Here is a 16,067-nt window from a genome sequence, read left to right as displayed (position 1 = left end):
TTTGTGTTTCTTCCATTTGCGAATAATCGCCCCAACTGTTGTCACCTTCTCACCAAACTGCTTGGCGATGGTCTTGTAGCCCATTCCAGCCTTGTGTAGGTCTACAATCTTGTCCCTGACATCCTTGGAGAGCTCTTTGGCCTTGGCCATGGTGGAGAGTTTTGAATCTGATTGATTGATTGATTGCTTCTGTGGACAGGTGTCTTTTATACAGGTGACAAACTGAGATTAGGAGCACTCCCTTTAAGCGTGTGCCCCTAATCTCAGCTCGTTACCTGTATAAAAGACACCTGGGGGCCAGAAATCTTTCTGATTGAGAGGGGGTCAAATACTTATTTCCCTCATTAAAATGCAAATCAATTTATAACATTTTTTTACATGCGTTTTTCTGGATTTTTGTTGTTGTTATTCTGTCTCTCACTGTTCAAATAAACCTACCATTAAAATTATAGACTGGTCATTTCTTTGTCAGTGGGCAAACGCACAAAATCAGCAGGGGATCAACGTTTTTATTAAACGTTAGAATTTCAGCACCCCAGTTGTACAGGACAAACGGTAAGCGTTTTCAGAATTGACATTTTTACAAGTATCAATGTTGTTGTTAGCATAACGTTTCCAACACACCGACAGTGTTTTGCTCAAAAAAATACTCGGCATCATCTGGATATGTATGCAACAAAAGTTCAACATTCACCTTCTGCTACCATTTCTGTCAAGCCGTCTACGCATACAGTTGGACGCATATGTTCGATAAATCCCATGTATGTACCACACCGAACGCACTGCCTCTGCAACGCAATGCTGCAAGGCAAAACGCTGCGTTTCATTGGAAATGAATGTAATTCTGGTGTTAAAGCTGTTGGTGTGTTCGAAGCGTAAAATAACGTAATCTCAGCTCAGCTACTTAGCCTATTATAATGTTTGTATTGTAGGCCATCGTGTCTGGCAAATTGAAGATTAGGTGCGTATTGTGCAATTCGACGAACAACAACCTGGAGAGAGGCGAGTGTCTTTGTCCATGTATGCTCCTTCAACCCATACACCTCCAGTTGTCGCCAGTCCAGTCTGTGACGTCACATTCCTAACACTGGTTGGTTGTGCGCTTGTAAACAAATAGGCTACTTATTTCGTCCTGGGCACAGGGCAGGCAAGACACGCGGGAAAGAATAGAAAGAGTGAACACATCGAGCGCAGAGCACACGAAGCGGCGATGCAACAGATGTTTGCAGGTTATTAGGTGGGATATTTTTGTCCTTTTATTGGAGAAAAAAAATCTAGGGGGAATGGAATGTGTTATGGCAGCCTTTTCTGTTAATAACGCCACTGTCACTAACTCCATCATAATGGTAAGAAAACTCTTATTCATTAAACATGAATAACGTGATTGTGACAATGTATTGTGGTAATATTGATGGTATTTTCTTAAATGACATAATTTCATTATTTTATTTAACCTTTATTGAACCAGGCAAGTTGATTATGAGCAAATGCTTATTTACAATGTTGGCCTGGCAAGTTGTGCATTTCTTTCAATGCATTTCTATAAATGAACATGTCTGATCAGCATTTTTCTATCATTCCAATTTAAATAAATCAAATGTATTTATAAAGCCCTTCTTACATCAGCTGATGTCACAAAGTGCTGTACAGAAATCCATCCTAAAACCCCAAACAGCAAGCAATGCAGGTGTAGAAGCACGGTGGCTAGGAAAAACTCCCTAGAAAGGCCAGAGCCTATGAAGAAACCTAGAGAGGAACCAGGCTATGAGGGTTGGCCAGTCCTCTTCTGGCTGTGCCGGGTGGAGATTATAACAGAACATTGCCAAGATGTTCAAATGTTTCTGATAGATATTATTCATGAGAGTAAATGTCATTCCTTCTCACCATGTTAAGTTTAGATACTGCAAATAAAATGTCTCCTTAAAATCTTTATTATTTAGCACATTCTTCTAGAATATTAAGATTATTTATTACATATTATAATAAGGTGGTATCTATCCCGACAATGGGATTTGTGTAGGCTTTAAAGGGAACTTAAGGCTCATTGAAGCTACAAAAATGTAAATGTTCTACCATAACATGTGATAACTATACAACAGAACAGATTAACAAGAATGACATTTACTCTTACAACAATCTGAAAGCCACACCCCTACTGAACTACATATAGTACATATCTACATGTCTCAATAACCCAGCACCAATAACCCAGCACCAATAACCCAGCATCAACAACCCAACCGCGCTCTTTTTAAAGAAAACAATCCAACTAGCTGACAGTTACTGACAGTTAGCTGACATTACCTTATACACCCGTGTATTTTCTTTGGTGTTTGTCTGTTCTTACTTCAGTATGACAATATTTTTGTTCTGAAATTATAACTCAATCAAATGTATTTGCCTCTAACCCAGCAGTTGGGTCAACCAAACAACACAGCATTATTTTGTGTATGAACCATAGATAGAATGGCTGCCCTCATTCTTCAATAATCAATATTGAATTACTCAATTTGCATATGTAGTTAACACATACCATGTAGTTCATCAGTATCAGGCTAATTATTGCATGGCTGTTGTTTTTCTTTGCGCTCAGAGTAAGCTAAGCTTTGTCCGATTGTAACCCCGGCACACTGCATATAGATAGAAACAGATTAGGCGACTCTGCAGTAGCCTACAGTAGCCTATGCCAATATGCACTTTGCCTAAATCGTAATCTGAAAGGTGAAATGATCAGACATGTACATGTCTTATCAATTAATTGTTTTTTAAGATATCTTTATTGTATTCAAGTTTTATTGTTGTCTGGGATCTGTTTAGTGGTCAAATTACAATTATTGACATTGATTCTTGAAGAATATAACTTATAAATGCCTCTCAGTCTTAACAAAACTGTCTTGGTCTATAATAACCCAAAGTTTTTTTACTCAATTTTATTTTTTAATAAGAAGATCATAAACAAACAATGTATAGCCTCAAATGTTTGATACTATAATTGGATGTCATGGACTGTCATTCCTTGCATCACAAGAATTGTCTATGATTGTTATCAAAACAAGTGGTGAGTTGGCCAGTGTAACCTGCCGCATTTTGTTTGCTAACTTTTTGTTAATTCAATAATTTTATACCCCAAACCACCTATTTTACCTCTCTCTTCATCATCACCAGAACACCAATGGGCCTCCTGATCTGATGCTGGACCCCAGAACTGTATGTGTATCTATCGATGAGGTGGTATCCAATCATGTGAGAAATCAACAGACTCCATTATTACATGGGCATCTCAAGAAAGTGGAGAACAGTCTAACTGAAGCCCAACGTTTTTCCTACCTGCCACGTCGACCAGCAGTTAACATTGAATTCAAAGATGTCTGCTACTCAGTTCCTGAGGGACCATGGTGGGGAAAGAAAGGTGGGTGCATTATTGACGTTTCTGAGGAATCGTATTTAAAAAAAAAATCAAATCAAACAACAGATACGGGCCCTACCCAACAATGCAGAGAGAAAAATAGAAAAACAATAGAAAAACAATAACACAAGGAATAAATACACAATGAGTAACGATAACTTGGCTATATACACAGGGTACCAGTACCGGGTACGGGGTACGATGTAATCGAGGTATATATGTACATATAGGTAGGGGTAAAGTGACTAGGCACCAGGATACATAATAAGTAGTAGCAGCAGATGAGTCAAAAGAGTGCAAAGGGTAGTCAATGCAGATAGTCCGGGTAGCTATTTGATTAAAGTTGCACTATGCAGAAATCCATCCGCCATTTCCTGGTTGCTAAAACTCTAATAGCTCGCCTAATTTATGTGACAAATAAGCTAGTATAGTGTAGAGAATCATTGTACTATCTAAACCACTGTGAAATATATTTCCCATAAACAACAATATTGTTGTTTCAGTTGTTTGAAACTGGTGTACAAAATTGAGAGTAAAAGATGCAAAAACAAAACTTAAGAAAGGGAAGCATTGAAATAGTGCTTATAGAACTGATCTACTGCTTCTTAGAATGATATATCTATAATTCAAGTAGAATGATAGATCTATAATTCACATTTCTATGTGAATTTGGCCGGGTCGCCTGAAAAGTTACATATTGCCACTTTAACTATTTAGGCAGTCTTATAGCTTGGGGGTGTAGAAGTTGTTCAGGGTCCTGTTGGTTCCAGACTTTGTGTATCGGTTCCACTTGCCATGCGGCAGTAGAGAGACAACAGTCTATGACTTGGGTGGCTGGAGTCTTTGACAATATTAAGGGCCCAGAGGTCCTGGTATAGAGGTCCTGGATGGCAGGGAGCTCGGCCCCAGTAATGTACTGGGCCATACGCACTACCCTCTGTAGTGCCTTGCAGTCAGATGCCTAGCAGTTGTCATACCAAGCGGTGATGCAGCCAGTCAAAATGTTCTCAATGGTGCAGCTGTAGAATCTTTTGAGGATCTGAGGGCCCATGACAAATCTTTTCAGCCTCCTGTGGGGGAAGAGGTGTTGCTGTGTCTTCTTTACAACTGTGTTGGAGTGTGTTTGTGTGGACCATGTCCTTATTGATGTGTACAATGAGGAACTTGAATCAAAACCCCCTCTACTACAGTCCTGTTGATGATGTGGATGGGGGCGTGCTCGGCCCTCCATTTTCTGTATTCCACAATCAGCTCCTTTGTCTTGCTGATGTTGAGGGAAAGGTTGTTGTCCTGGCACCACACTGCCAGGTCACTGACCCCCTCCCTATAGGCTGTCTCATTGTTGTCTGTGATCAGGCCTACCTACCACTGTCATGTTGTCAGCAAACTTAATGAGGTGTTGGAGTCGTGCACGGCCACGCAGTCGTGGGGCCCCCATGTTGAATGTTGAGGGTCAGCATGGCGGATATATTGTTGCCTACCCTCACCACCTAGGGCGGTCCGTCAAACTTCTGTCTGATCCAAATGCAGAGGGAGGTGTTCAGTCCCAGGGTCCTGAGCTTAGTGATGAGCTTGGAGGGCATTATGGGATTGAATGCTTAGCTGCAGTCAGTGACAGCAATCTCACATAGGTGTTTTCCAGGTGGGAGAGGGCAGTGTTGAGGACAATAGAGATTGCGTCATCTGTTGATCTGTTGGGGTGGTGTGCGAATTGGAGTGGGTCCAAGGTGTCTGGGATGATGGTGTTGATGTGAACCATGACTAGCCTTTCAAAGCATTTCATCGCTACAGATGTGAGTGCTACTGGGCGATAGTTACTTTGGCATTCTTGGGCACAGGGACTATGGTGGTCTGCTTGAAACAATACAGACCGGGCCAGGGAGAGGTTGAAAATGTCCATGAAGACACTTGCCAGCTGATCAGCGCAAACTCTCAGTATGCATCCTGTAATCCATCTTGCCCTTCGTCCTCGTGGATGTTAACCTGTTTAAGGTCTTATTCACATTGGCTACGGAGAGCGAAATCACACAGTAGTCTGAAACAGCTGACGCTCTCATGCATGGTTCAGTGTTGCTTGCCTTGAAGCGAGCATTGAAGATATTTAGCTTGTCTGGTAGGCAGGCATCACTGGGCAGCTCACAGCTGGGGTTCCCATTGTAATCCATGAAAGTTTGCAAGCCCTGCTACATCCGACGAGCTTCAGAGCCGGCGTAGTAAGATTTGATCTTAGTCCTGTATTGACGCTGTGCCTGTTTGATGGCTCGTCGGAGGTCGTAGCGGAATTTTGTATACGCATCCGGATTAGTGTCCCGCTCCTTGAAAGCGGCATCTCTAGCCTTTAGTTAGAGCTGCCGAATGCTCCAGCATCACCTTATTGGCAGACTTGTTACCGAAAGAGACAGGGGAGTTTGTCAGGATAAAAATAAATATGAAAGGAGCAAAGCCTAGGTAAAAAGTTAGCACAAACCCTGCCTCATTCTTCTGAAAACTTAACCCTGGTATAGAGTTTAATTTTTCAGTGGGACAATTGCACAAATGTTAGTACCAAAGACACATCAGAATAGCTTTCCAATGGGTGTTAAGTGTTTCTGAGTGGTCCAGTCTCATTTCTGACTTACATTTGCTTGAAATTTAAAGTTTAAATAATGCTGTCCATCAATAATTCCCGACTAAATTTACTGAGCTTGAGCAGTTTTGACAAAAACAATCAATAAATGTTGCCCTAAGAGTTGTGCAAAGTTGGTAGAATCTTATTTTAAATTATTCACAGCTGTAATGGCTGCCAAAGATGCATCCACCAAGTCTTAACTGTGGGGTGTGAAGACATATGCAATCAAACATCTTAATATTACTTTATATTAATTTGAAAAATGTTCTATATTTTCTCTTTCACTTTGAAAATCTGGCGTAGGTTGTGTAGATCGGACAGGATAAAAAAAAAAGATATTGCCTATTTTGATGTTATTTTAAGGCAGAAAAATATGAAGATTGTGCAAGGAGTGTGTAAACTTTTACTAGCAACTGTATAGCTAGAGACATTTTTACATGGATTCGCAGAGCTGCATGATGTTACGCAATGATTGTTATGTCTTGTGGATTATCATATATAAATGTGGATTTGCATGTAGGCAGAAATAGCCACTAGATTGATTTTGCAAGGATCTTATTTTGAGGTTCAATGAAGCTTGTAACATCTCGTGTTCAGATAACACATAACAAGTATCAGCTCCAGTTAAGGACCCCAAATCACTTTTTAGAGGAATAAGCTGCCCGACAACACTCCATCCCACTGACCATTTTAAGAATCACCAACCATTATAAAAGTTGATTTGATGTTGAGAGGGCCGGAAGGCTATTGCTTCAAAGACGTGCCATCATACAAATGACTATAAACAAAGTAAGCTATTACTTGTTAGCCTTTGAATAGGCACATCCTTACTCCCTCTGGGTAAAGTGATTACTCTCCCACAAGAGCTGAGAGAGAGAGAGTTGTTAGCAAGGTTGCTTTGCATTTGGAATTGGGTGCTGGTGGTAGTGTTTCTGGGAATCCGTGTTGACGCAACTGCACAGCTGGCTAGAAGCTCTGGCACGTTTTTACTGGAGGGGCCCTCCTCCCATCATAGCACGGCACTGTTGTCTTCATTAGCACTCTCCTTCTGGATGTTCATTGGCATGCAGACCTGCACCTTCTGTCTGTCTGTGCGTCTGTCCGTCTGTTTAGGTCAGAGAAACATACAGACAACATTAAGATATAGAAGTGAAGAGAATACAAACATGTAACCTAATCTAACATGTAACCTAATCATTAAAAGGCAGCCTTCAGTAAGATGCAGTGACGCACATGTATTCTACTTAATCAACAATGAGCATGAAGGAAATGTAGGTAATCTAAATTGAATTGACGTTTGATTCAGATGATGGGAACTTCTGTCTGACCTCATGGAATTTACCATTGTCCCTGCCCTGCCAGGCTTTAGGTCTCAGCAACATTACAGCCTGTATTGTTCCTGCTTGACTAAAATGGAAATTGGGCTATCAAGCTATCCAGCAAATATTTGTAGTCAATACGATAAGGAAACTGACTGTCTGTCTGTCTCTATCCCCTTCTCAAAGCTAAAACTGGCAGTGGCAAAATCAGATTGGACAAATATATAGTATCAGAGTTGTATGGTCTAGTTTCTTTGACTAGTCTGTGTGCTGTAGCATCATGTCTATCATTTTCTCTCTCTCTCTCCCCTGGAGGGATTCAAGACTGTAGGATAATCTGCGATCTGTGCCTCTCATCCAAAAGGTATTTGCATCAGAATTGTTTGTGTCTCAATAACGGGGTCAGAGCCCACATTCACAAAGCACCTCAGAGTAGGAGTGCTGATCAAGGATCAGGTTCTCACGCTTATTCATTATGATTTAAAAGGCAAAACTGACCCTAGATGAGCACTCCTACTCTGAGATGCTTTGTGAATACTGGCCCAGATCTCTTTCTACATGAAAGATACATGAAGACTAAACCTGCTGTCAGGGGACATGGATGAGGACCCCCTCTCACTAAAAATAGCTTTGATGGTTTAACAAATGACTATTACCTACTTTAGAATCCTTTGGTACAAAAGAGTGTATTTTCATATTGAGAGTGAAATGACAATTGAAGAGTTTCATTCCAAAACACTATATATCCATTTTCAGAAATGTTGGTTAATTAGCTTTTGTTGTTTAAATGAATTATGAAAGAGATTTGTGTTATTTTCACTATCTCATCATGGCATGGGGCTGTTCAATGACATACATGTATTTGTTTAAAATATATCACTTGATGGTTTAATTTCAGAGAGACAAATAATCATGTTTTTTATTGAAAATTATACAGTTGAAGTCAGAAGTTTACATACACCTTAGCCAAATACATTTACACTCAGTTTTTCACAATCCCTGACATTTAATCCTAATAAAGATTCCCTGTCTTTAGGTCAGTCACTTTTTTTAAGAATGTGAAATGTCAGAATAATAGTGTAGAGAGTGATTCATTTCAGATTCATTGCATCACATTCCCAGTGGGTCAGAAGTTTGTATACTCTCAATTAGTATTTGGTAACATTGCCTTTAAATTGTATAACTTGGGTCAAATGTTTCGGGTAGCCTTCCACAACCTTCCCACAATAAGTTGGGTGAATGTTGGCCCATTCCTCCTGACAGAGCTGGTGTAACTGAGTCAGGTTTGTAGGCCTCCTTGCTCACACACGCTTTTTCAGTTCTTCCCACACATTTTCTATAGGATTGATGTCAGGGCTTTCTGATGGCCACTCCAATACCTTGACTTTGTTGTCCTTAAGCCATTTTGCTTCAACTTTGGAAGTATGCTTGGGGTCATTGTCCATTTGGAAGATCCATTTGCGACCAAGCTTTAACTTCCTGACTGATGTCTTGTGATGTTGCTTCAATACATCCACAGAATTTTCCGTCCTCATGCCATCTATTTTGTAAACTGCACCAGTCCCTTCTGTGGCAAAGCACCCCCACAATATGATGCTACCACCCCCGTGCTTCACTGTTGGGATGGTGTTGTTCGGCTTGCCTCCCCCTTTTTCCTCCAAACATAACGATGGTCATTATGGTCAAACAGTTATAATTTTGTTTCATCTGACCAGAGGACATTTCTCTAAAAAGTACGATCTTTGTCCCCATGTGCAGTTGCAAACCGTAGCCTGGCTTTTAAATGGCGGTTTTGAGCAGTGGCTTCTTCCTTGCTGAGCGGCCTTTCAGGTTATGTTGATATAGGACTTGTTTGACTGTGGATATAGATGCTTTTGTACCTGTTTCCTCCAGCATCTTCACAAGGTCCTTTGCTGTTGTTCTGGGATTGATTTGCACTTTTTGCAACAAAGTATGTCCATCTCTAGGAGACGGTTTCCTTCCTGACCAGTATGATGGCTGCGTGGTACCATGGTGTTTATACATGCGTACTATTGTTTGTACAGATGAACGTGGTACCTTCAGGCGTTTGGAAATTGCTCCCAAGAATGAACCAGACTTGTGGAGGTCTACAATTTATTTTTCCCAGATCTTGGCTGATTTCTTTTGATTTCCCCTTGATGTCAAGCAAAGAGGCACTGAGTTTGAAGGTTGGCCTTGAAATACATCCACAGGTACACCTCCAATTGACTCAAATTATGTCAATTAGCCTATCAGAAGCTTGACATCATTTTCTGGAATTTCCCAAACTGTTTAAAGGCACAGTCAACTTAGTGTATGTAAACTTCTGACCCACTGGAATTGTGATACAGTGAGTTAGGTATAAATGAAATACTCTGTAAACAATTGTTGGGAAAATTACTTGTGTCATGCACAAAGTAGATGTCCTAACCGACTTGCCAAAACTATAGTTTGTTAACAAGAAATTTGTGGAGTGGTTGAAAAATTAGTTTTAATGACTCCAACCTAAATGTAAACTTCCGACTTCAATTTTACACAGTGAAATGTAACAAATACTACATGTTTTATAAATAAATGTACAAATCAATATTTAAATTTGAAAAAATTATAATAATTCAGTTCTGTAATATGAGATCTGTGTATAAAACATTTAGATTTAAAATGTTTGTAATTTAGCAGTTGCTCTTATCCAGAGTGCACTCATCTTAAGATAGCTAGGTGAGACTACCACATATCACAGTCAAATACACTAATTGTATCGAACATTAGGAACACCTGCTCTTTCCATGACATAGAGTGACCAGGTGAATCCATGTGAAATCTATGATCCTTTATTGATGTCACCTGTTAAATCCACTTTAATTCGTGAAGATGAAGGCGAGAAGACAGGTTAAAGAAGGATTTCCAGGCCTTGAGACAATTGAGACATGGATTGTGTACGTGTGCCATTCAGAGGGTGAATGGCAAGAAAAAATATTTAAGTGCCTTTGAACAGGGTATGGTAGTAGGTTTGAGTGTGTCAAGAACTGCAACGCTGCTGGATTTTTCACGCTCAACAGTTTCCTGTGTGTGTATCAAGAATGGTCCATCACCCAAAGGACATTCAGCCAACTGACACAAATGTGGAAAGCATTGGAGTCAACATGGGCCAGTATCCCTGTGGAATTCCTTTGACACCTTGTTGTCCATGCCCCAACGAATTGTGGCTGTTCTAAGGGCAAACGGGGTGCAACTCAATATTCGGAAAGTGTTCCTAACGTTTTGTACACTGTGTACACAGGATATGAACATTCCATTCCAGCTAAACAATACACTACCTGTCAAAAGTGTTTAGAACACCTACTCATTCAAGTGTTTTTCTTTATTTTGACTATTTTCTATATTGTAGAATAATAGTGAAGACATCAAAACCATGAAATAACACATATGGAATCATGTAGTAACTAAAAAGTATTAAACAAATCAAAATATATTTTATATTTGAGATTTGCCAAATAGCCACTCTTTGCCTTGATGACAGCTTTGCCCCACACTCTGCATTCTCTTAACCAGCTTCAACTGGAATGCTTTTCTAAAAAGTCTTGAAAGAGTTCCCACATATGCTGAGCACTTGTTGGCAGCTTTTCCTTCACTCTGCGGTCCAACTCATCCCAAACTATCTCAATTTGGTTGAGGTCGGGGGATTGTGGAGGCCAGGTCATCTGATGCAGCACTCCACCACTCTCCTTCTTGGTCAAATAGCCTTTACAAAGCCTGGAGGTGTGTTGGCCCATTGTCCTGTTTGAAAACAAATGATACTCCCACTAAGCCCAAACCAGATGAGATGGCATCTCGTTGCAGAATGCTGTGGTAGCCATGCTGGTTAAGTGTGCCTTGAATTCTAAATAAATCATAGACAGTGTCACCAACAAAGCACTCCCACACCATAACACCTCCTCCTCCATGCTGTATTGTGGGAAATATACATGCAGAGATCATCCGTTCACCGACACCACGTCTCACAAAGACACGGCAGTTGGAACCAAAAATCTCCAATTTGGACTCCAGACCAAAGGACAAATTTCCACCGGTCTAATGTCTGTTGCTCGTGTTTCTTGACCCAGCAAGACTCTTCTTCTTTTTTTGTTTTTGTTGTTTTTTGTTGTTGTTGAATTTGACCCCTTTTTCTCCCCAATTTCGTGGTATCCAATTGTTTTTAGTAGCTACTATCTACTATCGCCAGCTGGTGGCACAGCCCTTAACCACTGCGCCACCCGGGAGGCCCAAGACTCTTCTTCTTATTGGCATCCTTTAGTACTCATTTCTTTCCAGCAATTCGGCCATGAAGGATTGATTCACACAGTCCCCTCTGAACAGTTAATTGATGGGGTCAAATTGGGGTCATGACAGGGGCTGCACCAAATGTTTGATGTAATATAATAATTGATTATGCTTATCTTGTATTAATAGAAGGGGAGGGGCTATGGTACCTCTCCTCCTCCACATGTATAGGGTCCTCGACTGCAGACGAACTATATGTATATTCATTATAATGTTTTAAAATTCTTCACAGTTTTGTTCACAATTGTTCAAAGTCTCTGCATCTTATAAAGAAATGGTCTGAGAAATGTGTGAATTATTGCATGGGGTCTGTGAGAAAGCACTTCAAAGATAAACATAGAGCCCCGCAGGGGAGTAAAAGATATAAGAGGCTAGTCAGACATACTTTTATAAATCAACTTGGGGGGGTGGACATTTACTACGGAGGCTTTAGAAAACAATGGAACTATTGTATCTCTCTTGCAAGTTGGTATAGCTTTGTATGCATGAGCTTGGTCGGATGAGTAACAGGTAATGACGTATGCAGTTACATCACTAGGGCTGGACTTCGGGCTTAATACAATTTGGGACTTACTTGGGACGTCCTATGGGGCAGAACTCAGGAGAGACATCATTGTATGTGCGATGTTTGATCTTTGACTTCTGTCTACAGCTGTATTTTGATTAAAATTGTTATGATTTATAAGTGCACATTTTGAGTGTTCCTTATTTGTTATGTAAATTAAACGGAGCACAGAAAATACAGAACCAACATGATGTTGAGATGTGTCTGTTGAACTCTGTGAAGCATTTATTTGGTTTGCAATTTCTGAGGCTGTCACGCCCTGATCTGTTTCACCTGTCCTTGTGATTGTCTCCACCCCCTCCAGATTCCGCTTATTTTCCCCAGTGTATTTATCCCTGTGTTTCCTGTCTCTTTGTGCCAGTTCGTCTTGTCCATTCCTGTGGCAGTCCTCATGACAGCCAGTTTCATCATAGCGCTTGATGGTTTTTGAGACTGCACTTGAAGAAACTTTAAAAGTTCTTAAAGTAATGATGGACTGTTGTTTCTCTTTTCTTATTTGAGCTGTTCTTACCATAATACAGACTTGGTCTTTTACCAAATAGGGCTATCTTCTGTATATCCCACCTACATTGTCACAACACAACTGATTGGATCAAACGCATTAAGAAGGAAAGAGATTCCACAAACTAGTTTTTAAGAAGGCACACCTGTTAATTGAAATGCATTCCAGGTGACTACCTTATGAAGCTGGTTGAGAGAATGCCCAGAGTGTGCAAAGCTGTCATCATGTCAAAGTGTGGCTATTTGAAGAATCTCAAATATAAAATATATTTTGATTGGTTTAACACTTGTTTGGTTACTACATGATTCCTTATGTGTTATTTCATAGTTTTGATGTCTTCACTATTATTCTACAATGTAGAAAATAGTCAAATGAAGAAAAACCCTTGAATGAGTAGGTGTGTCCAAACTTTGGCCTTGTGCTGTATATTTTTCATAGCTAAACAGGTGGAGCTCAAAACGGGTGGGGCTCTGCCCTGAATGACGGGTCTATATAAGCCTAGGCTCGGAAGAAATAGATACCAATTAAGCCCTCTTGTTTGTAAAGTGAAATTAAAATTAAATAATTGTATAAATATTTTACTCGACTAGTGTAGGTTTTCTCCATCTGTTGCTGTGCAACACTTGCATGACAAGTTTTATATTTGTTATATATTTTCAGCACCAGGCGCTGTTCACCTCCTATTGACTGTGCTGCGGCTGCATCTTTACGTTTCAGCACCACAAAATTGTCTGCTTCCCGTGTAACAGGGTTATATTGGTGATTCCCCATGCCACATTATTGTTAAGCCAATGGGTTTTTGGTTTTAGTTTTGTCTTGTCTTCACCTACTCAACATGGCATCTTATTGGCTGGTTTGCGTAGCTTGCTTACGAGAGGGATGTTTCAGTTAGAATCGTCCCAGTGAACAAGTACCAAACCAGCGGTAAGTTGTTGGTTGCAAAGCACTGTACGTCAAAAGTGATTTTTGTACTCCCAAGTGATGATTTAAATGTACAATTTTATATCAATTTGTTTGTAAATGTTATTCGAACATCACACATAAAATGCAGTGTTTTTTGGAGAATATTTGTTGTGCATTTTGTTGTAAAGAATTCCGGCTAATACTAGCTAGCAACTTACTGTGTCTGGTGGAGGGGTTCATATATTTTGTACAGTGCGTGAGTGCAGAGTTGGATGGTGAGCCATGACGTGCAATTTTGTGCTGTTCCTATCAGGTACATTGTTAAAAATATTATATTGTATATTGTAATTGTATTATTTTGGTAACTACATCCCCAGTGAACAAGCACCAAACCAGCGTGTGTGAGTACAGAGTTGGATGGTGAGCCGTGCATTGCATGACGTGCAATTTTGTGCTGTTCCTATCAGAATAAAGCTCCATGACTGGTGCTACAAGTTGGAGTTCGTGTCAATGATTGATTGACAACGCAAGAAGAGTACTGTTACACCTGCTTTATTAGTTGACTGTCTCCTGCATTCTCTCTCCACATGAATTAAGTTCAAATGTAACTTTTTGCATTATTTAGGTAGGGTAACTTCCTTTTTGGGACATTGCATTTGGGAGTATTTGCATCTCGAATCTGAGATTATTTTGTTATTATTATTTATTTTTTATGAAAAAATATTAATAATTCATTTGGGGCCTTTGGGGGGGGAAATAATATTGCTGGTGGGCCAGATTTGGCGCCAGTTGGGGAACCCTGATATATAATATGCATATGATAAATATTACCCCACTACACAGGAACACCCGTGCTAAACTAGAATCGGTTCTGTTCCTTTATTGTTTATTTTATTTTATTTTTTACCTACTTCTACATCCTACTGTCACTTTCAATTTTGTCCTAACTTTGTTGATCTGCTACTACATATATGCATTTAATATTTTGTTATGAGTAACACATAACTTTTGGTAACAAACAACATTTTTAAATTGAGCAGCTGCTGAAAAATGAGCTCCTGTATATATTGAGATTTAAATGTTTTTTTAGAGTGAAGTACATCGAAAAAAATCAAGAGAAAACTGCAAGACTCAATAGAAGACAAAACAAGGAACAAACCAAAAAGACAGGCTTTTGAAGAAGTAACTATTTTTCATAAAATTGTACAGTTATCTTAGCTAGCTGAATTGCTAGCTGAATTGTTTACTTGTTGCTAAGCAGTTGCTAGGGACTCTCCTGGAAGAAGCTAGCTAGCTTACAAAGAATAACAACAAAAAATATCTAGTTAACAGAAGAAAGGAAGACAAAATAAGGACAGAAGAAAAAGGAAAAGAAAAAGGACAACAAAGTGAAACATCTAAAGAAACAAGAGACCATAATACAAGAAACAGCACTATAGAGAGATAGAACAACAACAACGCAGCCACTGCCAGCTAGCCTACTTCAGCAGTACTGTATCATTTGAATTATTTTAGTCAATAAGATTCCTGCTACGTAAGCTTAACTTTCTGAACATTCGAGACGTGTAGTCCACTTGTCATTCCAATCTCCTTTGCATTAGCGTAGCCTCTTCTGTAGCCTGTCAACTATGTGTCTGTCTATCCCTGTTCTCTCCTCTCTGCACAGACCATACAAACGCTCCACACCGCGTGGCCGCGGCCACTCTAATCTGGTGGTCCCAGCGCGCACGACCCACGTGGAGTTCCAGGTCTCCGGTAGCCTCTGGAACTGCCGATCTGCGGCCAACAAGGCAGAGTTCATCTCAGCCTATGCCTCCCTCCAGTCCCTCGACTTCTTGGCACTGACGGAAACATGGATCACCACAGATAACACTGCTACTCCTACTGCTCTCTCTTCGTCCGCCCACGTGTTCTCGCACACCCCGAGAGCTTCTGGTCAGCGGGGTGGTGGCACCGGGATCCTCATCTCTCCCAAGTGGTCATTCTCTCTTTCTCCCCTTACCCATCTGTCTATCGCCTCCTTTGAATTCCATGCTGTCACAGTTACCAGCCCTTTCAAGCTTAACATCCTTATCATTTATCGCCCTCCAGGTTCCCTCGGAGAGTTCATCAATGAGCTTGATGCCTTGATAAGCTCCTTTCCTGAGGACGGCTCACCTCTCACAGTTCTGGGCGACTTTAACCTCCCCACGTCTACCTTTGACTCATTCCTCTCTGCCTCCTTCTTTCCACTCCTCTCCTCTTTGACCTCACCCTCTCACCTTCCCCCCTACTCACAAGGCAGGCAATACGCTCGACCTCATCTTTACTAGATGCTGTTCTTCCACTAACCTCATTGCAACTCCCCTCCAAGTCTCCGACCACTACCTTGTATCCTTTTCCCTCTCGCTCTCATCCAACACTTCCCACACTGCCCCTACTCGGATGGTATCGCGCCGTCCCAA

General features: G+C 40.5%; 1 protein-coding gene across 1 annotated transcript in view; it reads left to right on the top strand.

Annotated features, from left to right (window-relative positions):
* Positions 1-1,146: 1,146 nt before the first annotated feature.
* LOC115141459 (ATP-binding cassette sub-family G member 1-like) overlaps positions 1,147-16,067 on the top strand; it is a 54,305-nt gene continuing 39,384 nt past the window's right edge. The window contains exons 1-2 of the mRNA XM_029680340.2: positions 1,147-1,346; positions 3,166-3,409. Of these exons, the coding sequence (XP_029536200.1) occupies positions 1,284-1,346; positions 3,166-3,409 (307 nt within the window). The 5' untranslated portion in view covers positions 1,147-1,283. The remainder of the gene's footprint in view (positions 1,347-3,165; positions 3,410-16,067) is intronic.

The sequence above is a fragment of the Oncorhynchus nerka genome, linkage group LG14, assembly GCF_034236695.1.
Source record: "Oncorhynchus nerka isolate Pitt River linkage group LG14, Oner_Uvic_2.0, whole genome shotgun sequence".
Classification (NCBI taxonomy): domain Eukaryota; kingdom Metazoa; phylum Chordata; class Actinopteri; order Salmoniformes; family Salmonidae; genus Oncorhynchus; species Oncorhynchus nerka.
Note: the sequence above shows the minus strand (reverse complement) of the source record. Positions and strands in the feature narration are given on the sequence as shown.